This window comes from Lonchura striata, chromosome 8 (genome assembly GCF_050655825.1).
Source record: "Lonchura striata isolate lonStrDom1 chromosome 8, ASM5065582v1, whole genome shotgun sequence".
NCBI lineage: Eukaryota > Metazoa > Chordata > Aves > Passeriformes > Estrildidae > Lonchura > Lonchura striata.
This window is the reverse complement of record NC_140710.1, coordinates 539638-564114: the sequence shown is the minus strand read 5'-3', so window position 1 is coordinate 564114 and position 24477 is coordinate 539638. Positions and strand designations below refer to the sequence as shown.

General features: G+C 47.1%; 2 protein-coding genes across 6 annotated transcripts in view; both read left to right on the top strand.

The window, feature by feature from the left end:
- The first annotated feature begins 1204 nt into the window (after window positions 1–1204).
- On the top strand, window positions 1205–6300 carry FPGT (fucose-1-phosphate guanylyltransferase). Its single transcript, XM_077785530.2, has 4 exons — window positions 1205–1361; window positions 2013–2180; window positions 3523–3615; window positions 4360–6300. The coding sequence occupies exons 1-4, from the start codon at window positions 1220–1222 to the stop codon at window positions 5820–5822; spliced, it is 1866 nt and encodes a 621-aa protein (XP_077641656.2). The 5' UTR covers window positions 1205–1219; the 3' UTR covers window positions 5823–6300.
- Window positions 6301–10277: 3977 nt separating this feature from the next.
- The window catches only part of TNNI3K (TNNI3 interacting kinase), a 28004-nt gene continuing 13804 nt past the window's right edge, over window positions 10278–24477 (top strand). The window contains exons 1-10 of one of the 5 annotated variants that reach the window (XM_021542594.4): window positions 10278–10489; window positions 11063–11171; window positions 12497–12582; window positions 16661–16758; window positions 17239–17349; window positions 20616–20714; window positions 21015–21153; window positions 23349–23493; window positions 23582–23686; window positions 24311–24405. In XM_021542594.4, the coding sequence (XP_021398269.1) occupies window positions 10450–10489; window positions 11063–11171; window positions 12497–12582; window positions 16661–16758; window positions 17239–17349; window positions 20616–20714; window positions 21015–21153; window positions 23349–23493; window positions 23582–23686; window positions 24311–24405 (1027 nt within the window). In that variant the 5' untranslated portion in view covers window positions 10278–10449. Of the gene's footprint in view, window positions 10601–11062; window positions 11172–12496; window positions 12583–16660; window positions 16759–17238; window positions 17350–20615; window positions 20715–21014; window positions 21154–23348; window positions 23494–23581; window positions 23687–24310; window positions 24406–24477 lie in introns of all 5 variants that reach the window. The other 4 variants (XM_085586052.1, XM_085586055.1, XM_085586054.1 and 1 more) reach the window with 4 other exon arrangements.

Genomic DNA, 24477 nt, shown 5'->3' with positions numbered 1-24477 from the left:
GCAGCATCGCTCACACCACAGGTGTGGGAAACCTCTTCCTCACACAGTTTGATGGAATTTGGTGTAGTAAGTGTACTCAGAAACAAATACCTGTGCTCGTTTTGTTACCGCATTACTCCAGTACAGCAGCGAGTGAAGGGATACCTGCTCAGTGATGAATTTAGCTTGGGTTGTGCCCTGTAATCACAGCACAAGCAAGGTGCCAGCGCTGTGGGGCTGCACTGGGAGACGCACTGGCAGCCCGTGGAGCAGGCCATGTGCTGGGGATGCTGGGCTGGTCCCTACTACAGAGAACAGACACTGCAGAGCCCGGTACAGGGCCACAGGTATGCGGGGCCTGGAGAACCTGGGCTCTGAGCAGAAAAAGGACTCCTGGGGCCCCAGGACTGCTGGGCAGCACCGCTGTCAGCAGTGAGAACCCAGTACCAAAGAGCAGAGGTGTAGTTCCAACAGAAGAGACCATGGTCCTTACCGGTGTGAGTCGAGAGCACAAGGAAGGATCAAACGGCTATTTGTGGTGTGCATTGCTCTGATTAGACTGTTATCACCTGCATCACAGCCTCACACTGAGGAAGCACAGTGAACCATTTATCTTTTTTCTTTAACCTTCTGTCAGCAGTTTACAATCACAAAAAACTATGGATTTATTATACTTTTTTTTTTTCACTTCATAAATACTTTTTTTTTTTCCCCTCAGTACCTCCTTATTGTGCTTTTACAGCTACTTTTTATTGTAAGATTTGTGCATAATGAGATCTTATCACAGCAAAGCCTTCTTTCATTCCCTTCTGACTGCATTTGGTATCGGTAATCTCAACAGACTCTGAATACAAACAGAACCCGCAGATCAAAACCCACAATATCCGAGGCAAGGAACTGCAGAGCGAAAAGCCTTCAGCTGGAAAAGCGCTCAGCGGTGTGACTCCTGCCAGTCGCTATCAGAAGAAACAGGCGCTAGCAGCTGCTGGGCGCCGCTCCCCGCTCCCAGCGCCGCTCCGCCGCCCGGAGAGCGGCAGCAAGGCGGCGAGGGCGGGCAGACGAGAACGGATGAGCTCAGGCGCCACTCGGACTCTGCCCCTCACCGGATTTACCAACCGGGCACCCGCCCGCAGCCCGGCGGGGAGCGCGGAGCCGCCCCGGAACCTCCCGGAGCCCGCCCGGGCGCTGCCGAGGGCTCCGCCCGCCCCGCGGCCGCTTCCGGGCCCGGCGCTCGGCGGGCATGGGGGAGCGCGGGGCGGCCCGGCGGGAGGACCCGGCCCGGCGGGGGGACCCGGCCCGGCGGGAGGACACGGCCCGGAGCGGGGACCCGGCCCGGCGGGAGGACACGGCCCGGCGGCTGGAGCGCTTCGAGGCGCTGCGAGGTGCGGCGGGGCGGCGGGGCTGGGGCGGCCCGCGGGGCCGGGCCGGGCCGGGCCGTGTCCCCGGAGCTGAGCCGGGCCGGGCCGGGCCGTGTCCCCGGAGCTGAGCCGGGCCGGGCCGGGCCGGGCCGTGTCCCCGGGGCTGAGCCGGGCCGGGCCGGGCCGTGTCCCCGGGGCTGAGCCGGGCCGGGCCGTGTCCCCGGGGCTGAGCCGGGCCGGGCCGGGCCGTGTCCCCGGGGCTGAGCGGGGCCGGGCCGTGTCCCCGGGGCTGAGCCGGGCCGGGCCGGGCCGTGTCCCCGGGGCTGAGCCGGGCCGGGCCGGGCCGTGTCCCCGGGGCTGAGCCGGGCCGGGCCGGGCCGTGTCCCCGGGGCTGAGCCGGGCCGGGCCGTGTCCCCGGGGCTGAGCCGGGCCGGGCCGGGCCGTGTCCCCGGGGCTGAGCCGGGCCGGGCCGTGTCCCCGGGGCTGAGCGGGGCCGGGCCGTGTCCCCGGGGCTGAGCCGGGCCGGGCCGGGCCGTGTCCCCGGGGCTGAGCCGGGCCGGGCCGGGCCGTGTCCCCGGGGCTGAGCCGGGCCGGGCCGGGCCGGGCCGTGTCCCCGGGGCTGAGCCGGGCCGGGCCGGGCCGTGTCCCCGGGGCTGAGCCGGGCCGCTCCCGCAGGCGCGGCCGCCCGGCCCGGCGAGCTGTGGGACGCGGTGGTGCTGACGGCGGCGGACGCGGCGCAGGCGGGCGCGTTCCGGGAGCAGCTGGCGGAGAAGCTGCGGCGGGAGCAGCTGCCCAGGGCCGTCCGGTACCTGGTGTGCGCCGACCCGCCGGGACCCAGGATCGGTGCGTGGGGATGCGGGGGCTCGGTGCGGGGACAGCGGTGTGAAAAACGCCAATCACTTGGGTTTTAAATTTTTTAAAAGTTTAACAATAATAAAATGATTATAGAAATACAATTAGAATAATAAAAATTAGAGTTAGGACAATTACAAGACAATAAAAAGCAAAGAATTATGGACGTCCGGATGCTCTCGGACACTAAGTCATGAAAAGCATGCCTTGTGAACAAAGGAATAACCTTACAAGCAATAACCTGTTGCATATTCATATATCTCATACATGATGCATAAATTCCTTGCAAATTAAGAACTTTTCTGGTTTTTGTCAACTTTTCAATATTGGTGGTTCCAAAAAGACAGAGAGAAGTGGAAAAATGTTTGTCTTTTCTGATAAGGAGTCAGTAACTTCTTATGGGGCCCCTTCGCTGACATCTCTGTGTGAAGAGTTTCTTGATTATCTCATCTTCCTGCTTGAGCTTGTTACAAATTCTATATCACAGTTTCTATTTTAACATTATGTTGTAACCTAAAACTGTATTTAACACACTACTTAAGAGAATTAATACGGTATAACTTTCTAACATTACACATATAATAGTCATTGTAACATTTGCGAAAAAGTCAACCATAAAATCTGCATTTTTCACAGCGGGCATCAGGGCGGCAGGAGCCTATGTGAGGCTGCGGTGGTGCTGGTGAGCGAGCTGTGCCACTCCTCAGACCGTGCTGTGGCTCTGGGATAGCACAAACTCCTGTCTCACACATTCATACTTACCTGGTTATTTAAACAGTCTGGTATGTTTTAGTGCACTGCCCGGGGGTGATGTAAAACTGGTCTCACTGCTCATAATACCATCCTGTAATTCTTAATTCCTATTCGCTTTGATGTACAAATTAAGTAATCTCAGTATTATCTGCAGTGTAGAGTAATATGCAGAGGGTAATTCTCAGGAATTTGGCAGTTTTAAGTTGTAGGAGCACATAAAATATCCCAAACCATTTCCTCAGATCCCATATCTTCCTTATTTCCATACTGTAAATGTCAGAAGTACTTCTGAACACTGGCTTGAATCCATTAATAGGCTATTATGTGACTTGTTTCTTACAGGAGCTGGTGTTTGTAGCTGAGTTATGGCCTATTTAGTTGATTAAATGCTTCAAATGGTGGGGCTGTGCGGAGGTGACTGGGAGGGGAAATCACAGAGGTTTCCCTGGAGCTGGCTGCTCAGGATGCCATGACACATAGACAGACTATCCCATCTCTGGCTGGGCACCAGCACACCTCACCTGTCAGAACAGGAACTACTGTAGCTCTTCTCACAGATACTAAAATGCTTTTTCTTTAGGAAATGGTGGATCAACTCTTCATGCTCTTCGGTGCTTGGAAGAGCAGTATGGTGATCAGTGGACTTCCTTCACTGTGCTGCTAATCCATTCTGGTAAATTCAGTTTTATATATTTTTCTCTAAAACTATACCTTTTATTTTTTCTTCCTTAAAATAATAAAATGGCAGAGGAGCTGGAGTTCCAAAATACAGTTCCCTGAGAAAAGCTACCCATGTGTCTGATCATTTGAAATGAGGTTGGTGCTTGCAAGATGTTACTGTCACTTCAGCATTTCTTCTCAGCGCTAACGTTGCTCAGTCAGTGAGAAAGATGTGATTCACAGGTGTGATTTAAGTTTCTGCCTTGAAACATCCATTTAAGGAACACAGTCCCCTCTCTCGGAGGACCTTGGGCTCCTCATGCCTCTGGGCAGGATGAATACTTGCCTTCTTGTCCACTTGAGTCAGGCCACTTCCAGATGTTGAAGAACATAGTTCTGCAGAGGTGAAAGAAACCAAGTGTGACCAAACCTCTGCCTTTTTGGCTCACTACTGGCTTAAAATTCCCTTGAGGAATATGGTAGTTCTCCTCCAAGCAAAAAGCAGGTAACATTTGCTTTTGTCACTCCAGCGACAGATAGCTGTGATACAAAAAGGTTACAAAATCAACCACAGTTTTAATATGAGCTATATAAGCCAGGCTGGGTTTTATATAAGGTCAGATCTGCTTTGAGACTTGATGTACAACCAAGCTGAGAGGTTTTGAATGCTTTTGTGTACCTGTGAAATAGATGCCTAGGTTTAGTTTTTTGCTCACTTGTGTACAGTGTCTCTGTGTAACTATGAGTCTTTTTCCAGGTGGTTACAGCCAGCGTTTGCCAAATGCAAGTGCCCTGGGTAAGATCTTCACAGCCCTGCCGTTGGGTGATCCTGTGTACCAGATGCTGGAGCTGAAACTGGCCATGTACATTGACTTCCCCCGTCACATGAAGCCAGGAGTCCTCATCACGTGTTCGGATGACATAGAGCTGTACAGCACGGGGGTCACAGAAACCATCACCTTTGATAAACCTGGCTTTACTGCCTTGGCTCACCCCTCCGATTTGGCAGTCGGGACCACGCATGGCGTGTTTGTGCTAGATCCGTCCAGTTTTTCGGGAAAGGGAGCACTGGAATATGGATCATGCTATCGTTTCCTGCACAAGCCTGACCTGGAGACCATGCAGCAGAGTGGTGCAGTGTGTGTGAGAGGGGATCGCCCTCAGCTCAGCTCCCCTGGGAGCCGCAGGGACTCGGCCGTGGCCTCGGAGTGTGTGTATACGGACAGCGTATTCTACATCGACCACAGCACTGCCCAGCAGCTGCTGCAGTTCTACAAGCAGATGGGCACTCTTTGCTGTGAAATAGATGCATACGGTGACTTTCTCCAGGCCCTGGGGCCTGGAGCTACTCCAGAGTACACCAAAAACACGAGCAATGTCTCCAAGGAGGACTCGGGGTTGGTGGCAGTGCGGCAGCAGCTGTACTCCCTCCTGCAAGGCACCGCCCTAAATGTCATAGTCCTCAACAACTCCCAGTTCTACCACATCGGGACTACTCAGGAGTATTTGTTTCATTTTACTGCTGAGAGCAAACTGAGATTTGAGCTGGACTTGCAGCCTGTAGCTTTTAGCATCTTTCCTGACACAGCCAAGGCCTTGGATCACTTGAGTGTCATCCAGAGCATCCTTGAGCCCGGGTGTGTGATAGGGCCTGGCTCTGTCATTGAGTACTCCAGAATTGGGCCTGAGGTCTCGGTAGGGAAAGGCAGCATTGTCAGTGGGTCCTACATAAATTTCAGTGTAGAGATACCCTCGGACTGCTTGCTGAGTTCAGTAAGTGTGAAAATTACTGATCGAGTGGAGTACGTCACCATGGTGTTCGGGGTAGGCGACGACTTGAAAAAGAGCGTGAAACTGCTGTCAGATATACACTCCCTCCAGTTTTTTGGAGCCAGCTTACCAGAATGCCTTGACCTCTGGAGCTTAGAGGCTTCGGACCAGCTCTTCTCCAGTGAGGACACACGTCTGGGGCTGTGGACTGCAAGGATTTTCCCTGTTTGTTCTACTCTGAGTGAATCAGTTAGGATGTCACTGAACATGCTGAATTCTGTGCAGCACAAGTCAGCTTTCAAACTGAGTGGCTTTCAGCTCTTGTCTGTTGAAGAAATGCTCACCTACAAAGATGTGGAAGACATGCTGAAGTTTAGGAAGCAAATTTATGACGAAATCTGCCTACAAAGACAAAAAGAGAAGCCTGATTATAGAATGAGCAGTACTTGAATAAACCTGTTTTCATTTGTGGACAATTAATTACTTCCCAGCTCGTAAGAATCCTAAGGGGAAAATACACAGATCTCTTCTCTGATCTCATTGAAGTAGAAATTAAGAAATTGAATAACGTTAATAAAGCAGCAAATGCAGATAAAGTTGTCCTTTGATTAAAGTAGGGAAATATTTCAGATCTAAAAACACTATTTGGTAATTTTTTGTGGGTTGCACGTTACGTCTTGTAGTTTTCAGAATATGACACAGAAAAAATTGTCTATTTGGCTGAAATGGCTTTAACAGCTTTTAAAGGGTAGAATATTAGCTCCATCAATGTAGAATAATATAACAACTTATGTTTCTCTCTTTTTATGCTGCTATTTTGCAATACAGTTTCAAACAGTAGTTAGGTAGAGGTAGAATGATTAAAAGTGCTTTTAATTCAAGACATCTTATCTTGGGCATTAATAAATTTTTCTCTTTTGTTTTGTAACTTTTTATCCTTTCCTGTTTTTTGTCAGAAGAAAAACCATTGGCATGAGTGATTATTCTTCCCCTTGTGACTCGTAGTACTGAGGTCAACACCAGTTAATCAGGACATAATGACTTACTTTTTTTACCAGTAGTTGCTGGAAGCTGGCAGTGTGATGGAGAAGCTGCCAGCTCGTGTTACCCAGGGATTGACTGATGTGTGCCATGCAAAAAGCAGCACCTTGTATTTCTCCGAACTGAACTGTTGCAGTCTTTGCCATCCATGGTGCAGTGGAGCAAAAGCCAGGGAGGTTTGTTGTGAGTGGCAACACAGTGCATATCTTCAGAGAAACTCTCTTCCCCTCCTCCCACTTCTGCAAATAACGTTAACATCAAAGTCCTCCTGTTTCGAGTTTAAATGCCCAAGATCCAGCTCCAAACAGATAAATCTGCTATTTTTAGGAGTATGCTGTGCAGTGTATCAGTGTGATTTGGCTGTAAATGTGATGCATCTTTTTCTCTTGAATGTCTCTGTGGGTTTTCATGTTTTATTTAATATCTCATGATGACAGTGTTTATCTCCCTGCTGACTGAAATCCCAAATGGCACCTTTCTTATGCCACCTACGAGGCAGCAGAGTAGCATCCCCTGAGCATTACCACCCTTCTTTAACCTGCACTAGGTTTCTTCTTCATTAATAAACCTTCCAAGAATAAATACAAATAAGTTAAAATGTGGAGGGTGGGAATTGCTGGAGTTGACTTCAAAGGAATAAGAATTTCTGAGCAAATAGAGGGTCTATAAATTAGTATGAAATATTAGTTAAACAATGGAAGCAGTAGGTTTGGGAACACTCAAGTCCAAGGTAAACGCTTTAAGTCACAAAGTGAAAGTAGTCATAGAGCACAGAGTTGTCATTTGTATATCATCCTATTTACATGATTTATTCACCTGTTGTTACACAAAAGATTTTAGAAGAAACGTTTGACACAGACCTTGCCTCTTGAACTGGAGGCCAAACTTTGTTTGGTACAGATTTCCCTGAGGGTTGCCACACTGCCAGGTGAGTTCTCCAAGTGTTTGGTAACAGTGAAATGCATCCTTTTAACATGGTTATCCACTTTAACTGTTACAATTGTATTTGTTCTGAATTCCCTGAGTACCAGGTATTGATTTCATTACTGAAAGTAAACTGGATAAAAATAGGAAGTGGATTTGTTTCTGGCACATAAGTATTGGGAGAGTGAGGAAAAACGGTGAGGGAACAAATTGGAAAAAATTGGGGTAGGTCGGGCCAACAGCAGCTCCTGTGTTTTAGGGAGCAGTGTGAATTCCAAGACAAAAAAAAAAGGGAGTGTCATCCTGGTGGTAGCAGGTGGGATCTTGAGGCAAAGGTTTTAATGAATAAAAAAAATCGGTTGTAATGGAATAAGCATGGATTTACCAGGTAAGAAACATTGTACTGCTTTAATTCTATGTGTCACACACCGCTTTCCTCTTACTGTGAGCATTTTTGTTTCAAATTGAGAAGGCAGATTTCAGTCAGTATTAGCCCTGGATAACACCAGCAGGTTTAATGGATTTACTCTACAAGTATGGGAATATCTGGTGGTGTAGCATTCTTCATTTTTACACTGCAATCACGTTTAATGTAAAATGTTATGAAGAACATTGCAATATATTTTTTATTTATAGAGAGTTATATTAATTATTTTCCAATATGGACGTATTTAAAAGCCACGTGGATGTGACAGTTGGAGACAGGTTAGTGGTGGCCTTGGCAGTGCCAGAGGAATGGTTGGACTTGATGGTCTGGGAGGGCTTTGGACTTTTTCATTCCAAATGCTTCTTTGAGCCTACAATTCTCTGTATTGCAGCTATTTATGAAGTGTGTACATTTTTAGCGATAACAAATTGCAGTCCTTACAGCAAGGGTCATGCTACAGTGTGAGTACATCTTAGTAAAATCAAAAAGCCTGCAGACCGGACCCTTCCTCACAACAATAATGCAAGGTGAGGTATTCAATCTGTGTATGTATTTTGTCTGTATTGCATTTATAGCTCCAGGTAATCTTTGTATTCCACAGTCTGCTGTTAACGTAGATGACAACAATTTTCTCATGCAGCCAGCTGGGATAAGTGTGTCCCAAGGAAACTGAGAAACTTATGCAAGGCCACTTAGTAAAACTTCACAGCAAGGAAAGTAATGGGGTTTCTGGTTTCCAGTACCAGGCTCTTCAAACAAGACCATCACAGCATCCTGGTCCATGATTTTCCTGCAGTATGTGTGATGAAGGATGCAGTCATGAGAGTGCCAGGCACGCAGGACTCCGTGGATGGGAGTCACTGCTGAAACCTAGAGTTTGATTTTGGCTGATCCTCACAGCATTTTCCAGATGGGTACAATGTTCATATATCCTCTGGATCATTGCCTGGCTCCATCTATCCTGAAATGCAATTCGGGCTGGTACAATCTCAAACAAACTCAAGATGAGCTTTTAATGATTTTTTTGATGTCAGCTTTCTTTATTGAATTAGTTTTGCTGTGTAGTGCAATAATAGGGCTCATAATGAACATGATTGCAATGATTTCCCTGAATGCCTTGAGCATGCGCCGTGATCAGCAGAGTTCAGCGCTGCTGTCTGTGTTTTCAGTGACCTTTGGTGCAGGAAACTGAAATCTGAGAAACTGGGCACTTAACAAAGAGCACAAGGGAAGGCAGCTGAAATAAAAATGAGCAGCTGAGAGGAATCTGTGCCAGGTGGATTTGGGGAGCTGATGAGAGGAAGTAAGCTCCAAGGATCAGTTGGATCTGTAAAGCAATGTTTGTGCCTTGTCAGGGTGTTTTTGCTCTAGCTCAGAAGTTCCAGCCTTTTCTCATTCCCAAACCTCTGATGTAAGAGCTTTGTTTTTTGTCCTTTGCACTTGAGCCCCATGGAAAGGCCTCTCTAATGTTGTGAGAGCAAAAATAACAGCACAGTGCTGCTGTGTTCTGTTCATCTGCTGACATGGGGGAGCCACTGCAAACACCTTCTCCCTTACAAGGGCCAGAGTTCCTCTACTTTCTTTTTGACAACACGCATTTTCTTTCACCACCCTTTTAATTTCCTGGGACATATCTGAATGTCACCAGAATGGCAATGAAGTTTATGGGAGCAACTTAGAGCTTCTTCAAGTAAATTATAGATGTGGACATATGTTAATTGTGGATATGTTCTGATTAATTTGAAATAAAGATAATTTCAAAAGACTTACTGCTGTAAACCCTCCCTGTGAAGAACATTTAAAACCCCAGCTCTCCCAGTTGTTTGGCAACTGGATTTGGGAATCAGCTGCCAGGCTGGTGCCTTTCTGCAAATCACTGGTCAAATATCACAGGATACATTGAGACAGCAGGTCAAACTCTTCTGAAATAGATCCTGTGATTCATATACAAGTTTGTGCAAGTAAAGGGGCAGGCTGGTAGTGCCAGGAGCTGTCAAGGCAGCAAGGTTGTTACAGTGGGCTGCAGCGTGTGGGAGGTTTTGGAGATGTGTGTTCTCTAACATGTCTGCTTGCCTGAAATCCTTCAGTGAGATGAGAACTCACAGAACAGCTGCCAAGGTCAATCACCACACTTTAAAGACATAAATATATAAATACATAAGCATAAATATTTATGTGTGTATATTTGCATTTCACTATGAATTATATTTTGCCCTTCCTAAGTGTCATACCCAAATGCTCCCAGTGCCACCCCTGTGCCAGGGCGTTGTGAGTTACAATCATCCCTGGCCTCTCTGAGCTGGGGACCCCCTGCACTCCCTGGGGATCCTCACAGAACACCTGGGATTCAGGTTCTTAAATTCCCTTTTCTCTACAAAATCATTAGCAAGCTGCCAAATTGCCACTTCCCACTAGCTGTAGGTGTTCAACAATGAAGGCAAGTATTTTGTGGGAAGAACTGGAGATTTTTAAGCAAGCTGAGTGGGTGTTTCCATGACTTTAGCCCAGTGGACAGCACAGGCTGTTTCGCTCCATGCTATTGTTGCATGACATTCCTCTTGGCACAATGTTTATTTTTAGCCAGAGACTATCACAAGTATTTTTCAGCAGGACTGTCACTGCTCCTGAACAGGGAATCATATTACTGCAAGAACTTTGCTGAAACAAAGAAGATAAATTGGACAAATGGGAAATTATAAATCTAGACCAACCCAGACTTGCACGGGTAACTAATGTCACTTTTTTACAGGCAATGTGCCATCCATCCATCAGCAAGGAGCAAATGGTATTTCAGGAGATAACTCATTCCTGGTTTACTCTTGAGTTCAAGGCTCAGGTATTGTTCTTGACTTAACCCAGATACAGGCTGTGAAAGACAAAAAAGCCAACATTTATTTGGGCAATTATATAAAATCATAATAACTTGTATACTATGTTGATTTAACTCATATTTCATGAGAAAAACCTTTAAATCTCTAACCTGTTTCTGCTGTGTGTCTGTTGAGGAAAAAAAAAGCTAACAAATGTAACCTGAACGTTTCAGTTTTCTCTTGAATATTATTTAATACTAAAATATTTCTAGGTAAGGATTCATACATGTGCACTCTGTCTCTGAAATCCTTGTATATGTTTCTGTATTGGCTGCATCAGGAACAGTTTAATAGCTATAATATTTTATACTTTAATAGAAATATATATGAAATTGTACAATTGGATGTTTAAAAATCAAGTGTTCTGGATACTGGGACATTGTTTTTGTGCTTTGAAGAGTTTTATCAACTTGGAGTTTTTGTTGTAGATGAATGGAAGAAGAAAGTCAGTGAATCCTATGCCACTGTCACGGAGCGGTTGGAGGACGACCTGCAAATCAAGGAAAAAGAGCTGGCAGAGTTAAAGCATGTTTTCAGGTAAAATGTTCTGTGAATTTGATTTCTTTCAAATGACTATCTGTTATCAAACAGTATTTTCAGTTCCAGGTGCTTTATATGGACAGAGTTTCTTCTGTGTGGAATGCATGTTCTTTACGTCTATTTTTGGGAATATGTCATCACAGTGCTGGGCAGAGCCCCACGGCAGAATACCAAAATTAGTGGCTGCTGATTATTAATGCCAGTATTTTACAACAAACACCTCTATACTTCTGTAAAATAATTAGCTCTAGTACAATGTCTGATTTTTCTGTACACTTTTCAGCTTTGCTGATGTGTTTCTGTAGCCACGAATATTGCTGAAGTGTACCACTGTAAACAAACACAAAAGTAATGGATTCAAATTTAGGAATTGGTTTTCTCAGGATAGCACATGCTCATGCACAGGCTCGCCCAGCTGAGTAATGCAGACGTGTTCATTACCTGCAAAGCTCCAGTGCAGAAAACTCCCGGCTCACAGACTGGAAATGAGTTGAGAAAAATATTGAAACTTTTTTTTTTTTTTTATAGTAACCTTGTTAAATATGTGTAATGGTTGCTCCTCCCTCAGGGTGGGTTTATAGTTACACAAATCCAAGTGTTCTGCACACTCAGGGTCATGGATGGGCTGATACTGAATGGAAACTTCTATGGGCAGGCTGAAATTGAGATTCTCGAAAGCAATATGAACTGTAGGTGTATTTAGTTTTTAACAAATGTAATTATTTACAGTGTTTGATGGATCACTAACAAATCAGTCTGTGCTGAAGGAAACCCACAAGGCTCGATGACAAAAGCTAAAATGTCCAAGTACTGTCTCATTAACAACCTGTAAACAACCACAGTGATCACTGTCCCTGTGATTTCATCTGGGGGGTACAAACTCACTTTGTAATAGGCTTTTTCTGATTATTCTTTTCATTTAGCAAGATGGCCCCTGCCCTATGCATGTCCTACTCACTATTTAAAAATCAATACACATATTTTAAAAATACATCTTAGTTATTATTGTATTAATGCAGACGCTGAGTTTATATGGATTGTTTCTATTTTTAAAGTCTTTCCTTTTATTTTGCCTAATTTAGATAAATTTACAATGTATTTTTGTGATCGCATAGCCAGATTTCTCAGAAAACAATAAATCCGGACCACTCAACTTGATAGTAGTAAAGTATTTCTAGATTTACAGACTGTAAGCTGGCTATAAATTCAGCCTTGTGTCTCAAAAAAAATTACATTGTGATTTCTCTTTTAAATGTTTCCCGCATGCAAGAAGCTGTGCTGAAAGACGGAAGAGGTAATCATCTGTAAAATCCCTTTTTCAGCTCTGATGAAGCCTTCTGCAAAGTCAACCTGAATTACCGCACGGAGAACGGGCTCTCGCTGCTGCACCTGTGCTGCGTGTGCGGGGGTAGGTCCGCACGGGGCTCGGTCCACGCGGCCGCAGGGCTGAGCTCTCAGGGATGTCCTCAGCTGTGGGAGCAGCTCAGCATCGCTGGGAGCCGCCCACAGAGCCCCAGGGGGGTTAGAGAGAGCCCCAGGGGGTTACAGAGAGCCCCAAGGGGTTACAGAGAGCCCCAGGGGGTTATAGAGAGCCCCAGGGGGTTACAGAGAGCCCCAGGGGGTTATAGAGAGCCCCAGGGGGTTACAGAGAGCCCCAGGGGGTTACAGAGAGCCCCAGGGGGGGTTATAGAGAGCCCCATTGGGGTTACACAGAGCCCCAGGGGGGTTACAGAGAGCCCCAGGGGGGTTATAGAGAGCCCCAGGGGGGTTAGAGAGAGCCCCAGGGGGTTATAGAGAGCCCCAGGGGGGTTAGAGAGAGCCCCAGGGGGGTTAGAGAGAGCCCCAGGGGGGGTTACAGAGAGCCCCACGGGGTTACAGAGAGCCCCAGGGGGGTTAGAGAGAGCCCCAGGGGGTTACAGAGAGCCCCAGGGGGGGTTATAGAGAGCCCCAGGGGGGTTACAGAGAGCCCCAGGGGGGGTTATAGAGAGCCCCAGGGGGGTTACAGAGAGCCCCACGGGGTTATAGAGAGCCCCAGGGGGGGTTATAGAGAGCCCCAGGGGGTTATAGAGAGCCCCAGGGGGTTACAGAGAGCCTCAGGGGGTTACAGAGAGCCCCAGGGGGTTATAGAGAGCCCCAGGGGGTTATAGAGAGCCCCAGGGGGTTATAGAGAGCCCCAGGGGGTTACAGAGAGCCTCAGGGGGTTACAGAGAGCCCCAGGGGGTTATAGAGAGCCCCAGGGGGTTACACAGAGCCCCAGGGGGTTATAGAGAGCCCCAGGGGGTTACAGAGAGCCTCAGGGGGTTACAGAGAGCCCCAGGGGGCTACAGAGAGCCCCAGGGGGTTATAGAGAGCCCCAGGGGGTTACAGAGAGCCCCAGGGGGGGTTATAGAGAGCCCCAGGGGGTTATAGAGAGCCCCAGGGGGGGTTATAGAGAGCCCCAGGGGGGTTATAGAGAGCCCCAGGGGGGGTTATAGAGAGCCCCAGGGGGGTTATAGAGAGCCTCAGGGGGTTATAGAGAGCCCCAGGGGGGGTTATAGAGAGCCCCAGGGGGTTACAGAGAGCCCCAGGGGGGTTATAGAGAGCCCCAGGGGGTTATAGAGAGCCCCAGGGGGGTTAGAGAGAGCCTCAGGGGGTTATAGAGAGCCCCAGGGGGTTATAGAGAGCCCCAGGGGGGTTACAGAGAGCCCCAGGGGGGGTTACAAAGAGCCCCAGGGGGCTACAGAGAGCCCCAGGGGGTTACAGAGAGCCCCAGGGGGCTACAGAGAGCCTCAGGGGGCTACAGAGAGCCCCAGGGGGTTACAGAGAGCCCCAGGGGGTTACAGAGAGCCCCAGGGGGGTTAGAGAGAGCCTCAGGGGGTTATAGAGAGCCCCAAGGGGTTATAGAGAGCCCCAGGGGGTTATAGAGAGCCCCAGGGGGGTTATAGAGAGCCTCAGGGGGTTATAGAGAGCCCCAGGGGGGGTTATAGAGAGCCCCAGGGGGGTTATAGAGAGCCCCAGGGGGGGTTATAGAGAGCCCCAGGGGGGTTATAGAGAGCCTCAGGGGGTTATAGAGAGCCCCAGGGGGGTTATAGAGAGCCCCAGGGGGTTATAGAGAGCCCCAGGGGGTTATAGAGAGCCCCAGGGGGGTTATAGAGAGCCTCAGGGGGTTATAGAGAGCCCCAGGGGGTTATAGAGAGCCCCAGGGGGGTTACAGAGAGCCCCAGGGGGGGTTACAAAGAGCCCCAGGGGGCTACAGAGAGCCTCAGGGGGCTACAGAGAGCCCCAGGGGGTTACAGAGAGCATCAGGGGGTTATAGAGAGCCCCAGGGGGTTACAGAGAGCCCCAGGGGGTTATAGAGAGCCCCAGGGGGTTACACAGAGCCCCAGGGGGTTACAGAGAGCCCCAGGGGGTTACAGAGAGCCCCAGGGGGTTATAGAGAGCCCCAGGGGGGGTTATAGAGAGCCCCAGGGGGTTACAGAGAGCCCCATGGGGTTATAGAGAGCCCCAGGGGGTTATAGAGAGCCCCAGGGGGGTTATAGAGAGCCCCAGGGGGGTTACAGAGAGCCCCAGGGGGGGTTATAGAGAGCCTCAGGGGGTTACACAGAGCCCCATGGGGTTATAGAGAGCCCCAGGGGGTTATAGAGAGCCCCAGGGGGTTATAGAGAGCCCCAGGGGGGTTACAGAGAGCCCCGGGGGGCTACAGAGAGCCCCAGGGGGTTACAGAGAGCCCCAGGGGGTTATAGAGAGCCCCAGGGGGTTATAGAGAGCCTCAGGGGGTTATAGAGAGCCCCGGGGGGTTACAGAGAGCCCCAAGGGGTTACAGAGAGCCCCAGGGGGTTATAGAGAGCCTCAGGGGGTTATAGAGAGCCCCAAGGGGTTACAGAGAGCCCCAGGGGGTTACAGAGAGCCCCAGGGGGTTATAGAGAGCCCCAGGGGGTTACACAGAGCCCCAGGGGGGTTACAAAGAGCCCCAGGGGGCTACAGAGAGCCCCAGGGGGTTATAGAGAGCCTCAGGGGGTTACACAGAGCCCCAGGTGGTTATAGAGAGCCCCAGGGGGTTATAGAGAGCCCCAGGGGGGTTACACAGAGCCCCAAGGGGTTACAGAGAGCCTCAGGGGGTTACAGAGAGCCCCAGGGGAGCTGATTCTTCAGTTGACCAAGGTCCTGGCTGGGGGTGCAGCACGATTTACTGCAGGTGTTCAGCTCATCCTAAATTGCCTCTACGTGCGTTTGTTAATCCAAACTCACCACAGAGCATTTCTCGCTCCACCTTTCTGGATTCTGTCCGTGGCTCAGGCTCCAGGACAGGGACCTTGTTGTAGCAGTACTTTGCCATGCTTACGCCACCAACTTTTCTACCGTTGTGAAAATACCTGTATTTTATTGCCCGTTGATTAAAATAAGAATAACTCTAAGAATAATGCTCTAGTGACAAACATCAGCTGATAGGGCTTTTCCAGACAGCACATCAGAACACACAAGGGAAGAGGGCAAGATGTGTTCTGGGATGCTCATACAAACATCCTGATGGTGGAATTTTCCACTTTGATCCACACAGCTGCTCTGTTATCCACAAAAAAGTCATTAGTTCATGCACTTGTTTCGCTCTTGTTATACAATTTTCAGCAGAAATTGGCTGAGAGAGGCAGAGACTTTTACCCTGAGGTTTCAGCTCTGCAAAATACTGACTAATGATATGCATAAATGATTTTATCAATCTTAGTTAGATGTTCTTCATGAGGAACAACCTGATCCTGCACTACTGAAAAATGAGTGGATCTTCACTTGTCATTTTTTGAGTGCAAGATCTTATCCAAAGATGGCATCAATACATGGGAACATCAGAGCAGTTGGGGTAGCTGAGAGGAAGTTTAGGAAAACACACACTAATCATCAGTTCTTTGAACACTCAGAGATGGACAAAGAGCTGCTAGACTGACATTGTCCTTGGTTACTGTCACAAGTACTCAGAAGGCAGATGAATTTATTTAATTTATGCATTTATTCACTGTGCATCAAAAAAGGTCAGAGCAAAGCTACTGGCCTGGACCACATTAATGGACCCACATTAGCAGTCCCCAAAATTACTGTCTTTGTAAGGATGTCCTGTGTAGGGAGAGCAGTGCTCCAGTTCTGAGATGGCAAAGGAGCTCAGTGGCTGAGGAACCAGAGGCTCCAGAAGCACCTTCTGGTTCATGGAGCTCTCTGCTCTGGATGCTAAAGGAGGGGTTTTCTTCTCCAGAAGCTCAGTTACCCTTACCAAATCCTCATTAAAGAGTGAACAAACAGTGAGCTGGTATGTGTCCAGACCCACAACTGTCCCAGCCAATGAGATATTTCCATCAACCTCATTGTTTTGAAGTATCAAAAGGTACATTTTATTTTACTTGCCTCAGGTCAGCAGTCGAGATATCTATTTCTCTGCTTTTAAACTCACGCAGGAGCTTCTTACCTCATCTGCATGTTCTTTCCTGTAACTGTCTTTTTTACTGCTTTTCTCTTTAAAGGCAACAAATCCCACATCAGAACTCTCATGCTGAAAGGGCTGCGCCCATCCAGACTAACCAGAAATGGATTTACAGCTCTGCACTTGGCAGCTTATAAGGTAAGTTATTTTCAATAGAATTGATGGCAGGAAATCATAGCTGAGCAACTGATTTGTCTGTACTGTCTAGATGAGCTCTCTAGTCATTATTTCTGGTGAAAATATAAGTTTTACATCTGTGGTGCACAGGAAAGTGCCCCATAAGGAGCCCATGCACAGGAATCATCATGCACTTTTGCAGTGTTATCCATGGGGTAGGATATTGCTTTGGAATTCCTGATGGAGACATCCACTGCAACTCAAGACAGAGGAGTTGTCCAGTGCCACCATAAAATCAGGATAGAGACTTTTTTAACGCCCAGGCTTCAGAATAGCAACAGAGAGAGGGCTGGTGCCCGGGGCAGAGCCTCTGCAGGCTCCCTAGCCCCTGGGCCGTGCTGGTCCCTCTCCACCACGGCCGGCCGGGAGCCCGGGGCTGGTGCTGCTCCCTCAGCCCCTCAGCTGTCCCAGGAGTGATGGGGGTGCAATCCCCACTTGCAGGACGACGCGGAGCTGCTGACGGCGCTGCTGCACGGCGGGGCTGACATCCAGCAGGTCGGCTACGGGGCGCTGACGGCCCTGCACGTCGCCACCATCGCCGGCCACCACAAGGTACGGCCCTCTGAGCTGTGCAGGGCTGCACAGGTGGGCGCTCTATGGGCAGGTCATTCTGGCTTCAACTGCTGTCTTTCCAAACAAAATGCAGAACTGGTTAAGTACAGCTGCATTTTCTTTAATTTTTTCTGCATTTTAGGAAAATCATATCTGTGCATATATTTTTACACTGAATAAACATGCACAAAAGAACACAGGTTGGACTTGATAGGTCTTGGAGGCCTTTTCCAACCTTGATGATTTGACTCTAATAGTTCTGTGCAGAATGATGGTGGAGCTGTTAACCTGAGCCCTGACTCTGGGATGCTTTCATTCATAGGTATTTAATGTCTCCTCTGTGGACAATACAAAGTCTTCTCTGAGCACTCTGGGGTTTCAAGTAATTTCTAAAACATCTGGGCCTTTTGCTGTAAATGCCAAAGGGAGACCTGCTGTTGCTCCCATGTCCTGAGCTCCTGCTGAGGTTATGGGCAAGTTTAGGGGGCTCACAACCCAACAATATTAACTCAATAAGAAATAAACTGTTAGTAGTATTGAAAAGTTTCTTATTTCTTCCTTGGGAATGATCAGCTGTGTATCAGAAGCATCTCCATAAATGCAGTGGGATTCTATAGCTCATTTGATTCATTTGCTGCTCTGGGAACCAATGATCTGTAGTCCAAGTTCCTGCTTTCTTTCTTTACTTAGATGTGAAATTTTCAGTCAGCTTAGAAGTTTCTCTTCCAGATAAAGTAACTTGTTTTGTCCACAATTTCATTAATATTAATGGAAACATGGAATAATTTTTTCAAGTCACCTTATAAGGATGAGTTTTTATCCCTTGCCCTTTTCCAAAAGACAAAATCTTTATGTCTATCTCATGGGGTTTTTGTTGGCTCCTTCTAGCCTTCAGAGTGGCTTAATTAATTGTCTTTGAAGTGAAGATCATTCAAAAAGCTTCTGAATAAACCATTTGTAAGAGAATTTTAAGAAAAATTGCAAAGACTATAGTGCAAGTTGTTTAAAGCATTGTTTTGAAACAACATTTGGCTGTACAAGGAGAAGGGAAGTATTAGTTCCCCTTGTTCTCCAGGCTGTGCTGGTGTGAGCCCCACTGGGATGCTGCTGGCTTCCTTAGACCAGCCCACTCAGCTGCTTTCTCTGCAGCTTGGGAACATCCCCTGGGTTGCAAGCTTCACCTTCACTTGCCATCTGTCTCCTGAGGATAAAAATCTTTTTTTTTTCCTCCTTAGTTTCTGAAGTATTTCTATCCTTGCACATCCCTCCAGCATAGCCTCCTACTTGTGATGCCTATGACAGCTTTCAGTGCTTTCTAAGGCTTCTTTTTTCTTTCCTGGAAAGATATCTTGTCTGACAAACTATCAAGCCTGTCTCTATACCCCTCTCATCATTTACACTTGAGTGGAGTTTGCTTAGTACAACACACAAAATTCTACTTATCAAGGGATCACAAAGCATGGCTGCCATTGCTGCAGCCTGGAAAATATGTCAAAACCCATCTAGTTTTATGTTCATCATCAGGGATGAATCCACGTCACTCAACACAGGCTTTTTCACTTTGAAGATCCACCTTGAAAGCTCATAGATGAATCTAAATTTTGAATTCCAGCTCCCAAAGGGTTTGAGGAGAATTGGAGTTATGGTTGCATTCCTGAATGTGTTACAGCCTCACAATTCATGGCTAAATTAAAATCAGGCTGATCAAAGATGTTTCAGTCATATTAGTGTAAAAGCTACAGGCCTAAACATCTCTTTCCAGAGACAACAGCTACAACTTCAGTTTTATCATGCTAGTTTGCTGGAAAATGTCTTAGACTGATTATTTGAAAGCTACCAAACCATTAAATCCCTGGCTGGCTGGCTCTATGTTCCCACCTCTGGCCCACCAAGATATTGAAAATTGGCCAGACATGGGAAGCACAGTGGAGGGAATCAGCCGTGTTAACTAAATAATGGAGTGTGTTCTCTATTTAGCACCTGAGCATATTCCCACCCCTGAGTGCCTGTTGCTGAGCTGATAGAACAGCCAGCAGAAAGATCTCAGGGGGTCTTTCTTCAGATTTTTGCTATGTAGTCCAAATGCTTTTTTGGGATTGGCAGCAGAAGGATCCACAGCAAAAGGATGTCAACACATGTGGCATTTAGCAAGGGAAATTCTGACTGTATGTGGAGGGGGTGAGGGGATCACAACGAGAGTGAAGCAGCACTGAGAACATTCCAGGGAGGATGCAGAACCCCCACACAGGGCAATAATCAGACCTGGCCCTGCAGTGCTGCCTCCAGGGGAAATCATAGCTGATGCCACAGAAAAATGGTTAAAACTAATGGGAAATGGATACATTTGCATATGTCAGGGCACAGACTGTATGCAGAAAATATCTTCAGGCCATCATATGAAAAAAGAAATGCTGAAATTGTGTAAAGAAACAATCCCTGTACACTGCTGTTGCTTGGGAAGAGTTTGTGTTCTCTGAGCACTCAAGAGTTGCGTGGATTGAAGTGACTGTCTCGTGTGTATGTTTGCCATGATCTGGAGTCCCAGCTGAGAGCAGGTGGCAGCCGTGCATCGGGACAGCTGGCACTGCTGCCATCCTGCAGGGGCTCTCCAGGGTGAGCGGCACAGTGCAGGCTTCAGTTTAGAACCCAAAGTGGTTTCACTCAGCCTTCTATTTTGGCAGCTATGCAGCAAGCCATTTCTTGAGAGTTCACAGCTTTCAAAAAAAACTAAAACATGGGCCTCCTGAAGGACCAAAAAAAGCAGAAATTTGAAAGAAAGCACTTAGGGTTATTTATTGAAGCCAAAGAGCTCTTATGTTCTAAAATACAAAGAAATCTTTCCATGTTTGAGGATTTACCTTCACACATTTAAATTTAAAAGGATCTTTCATTTTGTGTGACTTTTTCACTTCTAAAATCTCTGATATGTTTACAGCTCTTTGTTCATAATGGCTAGAAGAAAATTAAAGGCTATTCTGAGAATATCCAGACAGATATTTCTCTGCCTCTTACTTCATGAATCAGTTTTTTTAGTGGCACACCGATCTTCAGGCTCATTTATAAAGCATCAGTGACATTCAGTGTTCAGTTCAAGTACTGTAAGTTAATCACTTTTACATGCTCTGCACCTTTAGAACTTGTTTGTTTGGGGCTGGTTGGCATTTTTGAACTTGGAGGCTTGAGGTTTCAATGTCCAGTTTTACCAGCTGAGCACATGCAGGCCGTGCACAGGCTCGTGGTGGGCATTCCTGCTGGTTTCCCTGCAGGCTGTGGACATCCTGCTGCAGCACGGGGCCTACGTGAACGTGCAGGACGCCGTGTTCTTCACCCCGCTGCACATCGCTGCCTACTGCGGCCACCAGCAGGTACCGGGGCGGGCACAGCCCTGCCCGGGGCATCCGGGGGTGCTCCTTTCCTACCCTGATGCCCCTGCTGCCCATTCACCGCAGAGGATGTTTGTCAGAATGAACATCTGCTTGCTTTTGAGAATTTAAATTTTTTTATAGACATGAAACTTAAAAATGAGTTTTCTGTTGAATCTCTTCTCCCTGTTTTAACTTTACAGAGATGCTCACATACAATATTACCCAATGCACTATTTTATCTGGTTTTCTCGAAGTTTTATTTTCATGCGATATTTTAATTAACCTTAATTAAATATTTAGGTAACCCACCTGCTACTGAAGTTTGGAGCTGATGTGAATGCGAGTGGTGAAGTTGGGGACAGACCTCTCCACCTGGCTGCCGCCAAAGGCTTTCTCAACATCACAAAGCTTTTGATGGAAGAAGGAAGCAAAGCTGATGGTAAGATATTTAAAAATAATCTTTAACACTGTGTTTGCTGAACAGAGTCTTAGCTTCCTAACACATACTCTTTGTACTGTGTGTCTGTGTATCATCTTTGAACAGCCAAAACAAGAAAATAGCAGTTGGAAAGCTTCCCTTGGCCAAGTATGCTGGTTTGTAATCTCACGTTTGTTCTATTTTCAGTAATAAGTTAGAGGTGAAAAGCAAAGGCAGAAAACAAAATTAATATACAGGTGTCTCATTATTTAGACATTTATCCAGGCAGGGAACGTGTGGCCATGTGGTGGGGGTCTGTAGTCAAAGTGACTCAAATGCACAGAGAACTACTGAATGAGGTACAGGAGGAGGATTTTAAGTCAAAAGTATGCAGCAAGAAATTTAAAATAATTAATATGAATTCCACAGAAAAGGGGAAATTTTAGCACATGATTTATTATGCTCCACAAGCTTCCCACTCTTCTCTGGGAATGTCAGCTGTGGGTCATTTTCTGTCTGAGAAAATGCCTGTGTGAAGACTTGGTGGGCTGGACAAAAGTCTCTCAGCACACTTTGGGCCTTGGGGGAGTTCTTTGTCCAGGTGGCCTCACAGTGATTGCTGTAACTTACAGGTCACATTTTAGACGTGTTGTGATCATCAGTGCAGAGATTCTTACCTGTACCTGAGGGGAGCCTTAAAGAAAGATAGAGAGAGACTATTTACAAGGGCCTGGAGTGCCAGGACAAGGGGAATGCTTTCACACTGACAGAGGGCAAAGTTAGATTAAACACCAGGAAAAAATCCTTCCCTGGCACGGTGGGCAGCCCTGGCACAGGTGCCCAAAGCAGCTGTGGCTGCCCCTGGATCCCTGGCAGTGCCCAGGGCCAGGCTGGACATGGCCTGGGACAGTGGGAGGTGTCCCTGCCCACAAGGAGGAACCTTAAAGATCAGGGTCCCTTCTAACCCAGGCCATTCTATGATTCTGTAAAATACTGAGCAAATTACAAATTATTTAATAATTAATTTCTTATCCTCAGAGTAAGAGACAGAAATGTTTTTTGGGAAGTAACAGTACATTGCTTGGAAACGTGCTGCTCATTAATACATCAATTTACCATCTTCCCTGTGAGTCCTGCCTGCAATCACACATCCTCCTCTTGCAACAGAAAAACATGGAGGGAAGCAGCACAGTCAGGTCTGTGTGTGCTGTTCTCAGTAGTGAGCTCAGGGTGTTTCAGCCTCAATGTGTGTGCACTGGGCTGATATAATTATAATAAAGGGGGGAAAAAAGAGACATTCTTTCATCATGACAAGGCAGTGGGAGGTTTGCCCTCTGTTAGAGAGTTTATTTCAAAAGGAAAGAATCTGGGGCACCATTTCAGGTCCTTCTCTTTAAACTCAAAATTTTCAGCATAGAAAAAGAGAAAAGGGAGACTGGAAGCGGGAAGCCTTTTGCTCTTAAAGTAGCACACTTTGAAACTTGCTGTAAATGCAGCAGCAGAGGAAATGTCTTTAGTGCCCAGGAATGAAAGGAACTGGGGAAAGAACCTGAATGAATTTGGCACTGTTCAGTGCAGACCAGTAATTGGGGTCGCAAACCTGAGCTATTTCTTTTAACAAAATGTGACTTGCTAGTCAGCCCAAAACCATAGATATTGCCCATCCCATAATCAGGCAAAAGGCTCCCTGGCATGGGTGTGCTCCATGACAGCTGACTGTCTCCAACATTCCCATCTGCAGATCAAGGATCCCCCTGGGTCACTCTATGCAGCTGCCCTTGGAATGTTTTGCTGCTACTGGTAGATGCCAGCAGTTCTGTGCTGCCTGGATGTTCCCAGTTCTGTTGATGTTGTTACTATCTTACTTTTGTTTCAAAATTGCTCTTTCTAAGGGTCACTTATAACTCATGATTCCTTCATGGAAAGCTTTGTCAAAAGACTCAATGAGTTTGCAGCTGGAAGAAAGAAGTCATGCCCCAAGGTCAGAAAATCTCCTTGACAGTGCACTGCAGGCGGCGCAGAGCAATGTGGGTTTGATATCCAAAAGATCACAGAAATTTCAATTTTAAACAAATACGTCTGCAAATATTTTTCCAGGAGGCTTCAAAACGCATAGACACAACACATAAAATTTTACTAAATATCTGAAAGTATCCCAGACACACTTTGTTAAGGATAAAATCCTTTCTGTGGTCTTTTTCTGGGTCGACCGGCAGTGAATGCTCAGGACAATGAAGATCATGTGCCTCTGCACTTCTGCTCTCGATTTGGGCACCATGATATTGTGAAGTTCTTACTGCAGAGCAGCTTTGAAGTGCAGCCCCACGTGGTGAATATCTATGGAGACACACCTCTACACCTGTGAGTGCCCTGGAGCAGCTTCTGGACATATCTGGGGCTCTTGGGAAGTCTGGTTTTGCTAACACCTCTGTACTGGCTTCCTCTTCAGTGCCTGTTACAATGGGAAGTTTGAAGTTGTCAAGGAAATAATTAAACTCTCAGGAACAGAAAGTCTCACTAAAGAAAATATATTCAGTGAAACCGCTTTCCACAGGTGAGGTGTTCAAATGCCATTGTCAGTAGAACTCCACTTACACACGCTTGCAGCACAACACTCAAAACTACAAATGTCTCACAACAACCAAAATTACAAATGTCTTCCCAGCAGCCAGGTGAGGAACCAAGTGAGCAGGGAGCTACACAGGGAGGTTGAGTTTGTGTCATGAGATACATGACAGGGCATGAAGGAAGAGGCAGAACCAGGCAGTGAAAATCAGGTTCACCGACACCTGGTTGGACAACGGTTCCTCTCCTTGTCCAGTCTGGGAGCTGGGATTAGAGCTTGTTCCACCTGGATGTCTGCTGGGGCTAGGCACTCTGAATGATAAACCAGGTGGCAGAACACAGTTTGGTTGGCATGCTGAAAATTTGTAAAGGGCTATTTAAGAGGCACTTTGCAACTCAGACTGTTTGCACAACTGTGTGAAATTAGGTGATTTGGCAATAATTAGAATTTTTCTGAAACAATAAAAATGAATGTGCTCTGCTGGATTAATGAATTTGCACATTTCTAATGATCCTTTATTACTGCATTTTTATCTATTTGTAATTCCTTTTTGGCTACCCAAAGTACTGCTTTTATGGACTACACCACTCACCACTCCCTTTACTTCTGCAGCGCTTGCACCTATGGAAAGAACATAGAACTTGTCAAGTTTCTTCTTGACCAGAATGTTGTAAGCATCAATCATCAGGGGAGAGATGGGCACACAGGTAATACCACCACACTTCCTGTATAAGGGTAGATACCAGCACCAAAATATTGGGAAGCCACACATCAGGATT

What these genes read in the sequence shown, in the direction of transcription:
- FPGT (XM_077785530.2), top strand. Translation starts at nt 1,220, where the DNA reads ATGGGGGAGCGCGGGGCGGCCCGGCGGGAGGACCCGGCCCGGCGGGGG. An exon ending in GCGCTTCGAGGCGCTGCGAG is followed by an intron (nt 1,362 to 2,012) that starts GTGCGGCGGGGC and finishes CCGCTCCCGCAG; the next exon opens with GCGCGGCCGCCCGGCCCGGC. An exon ending in TGTGCTGCTAATCCATTCTG is followed by an intron (nt 3,616 to 4,359) that starts GTAAATTCAGTT and finishes GTCTTTTTCCAG; the next exon opens with GTGGTTACAGCCAGCGTTTG.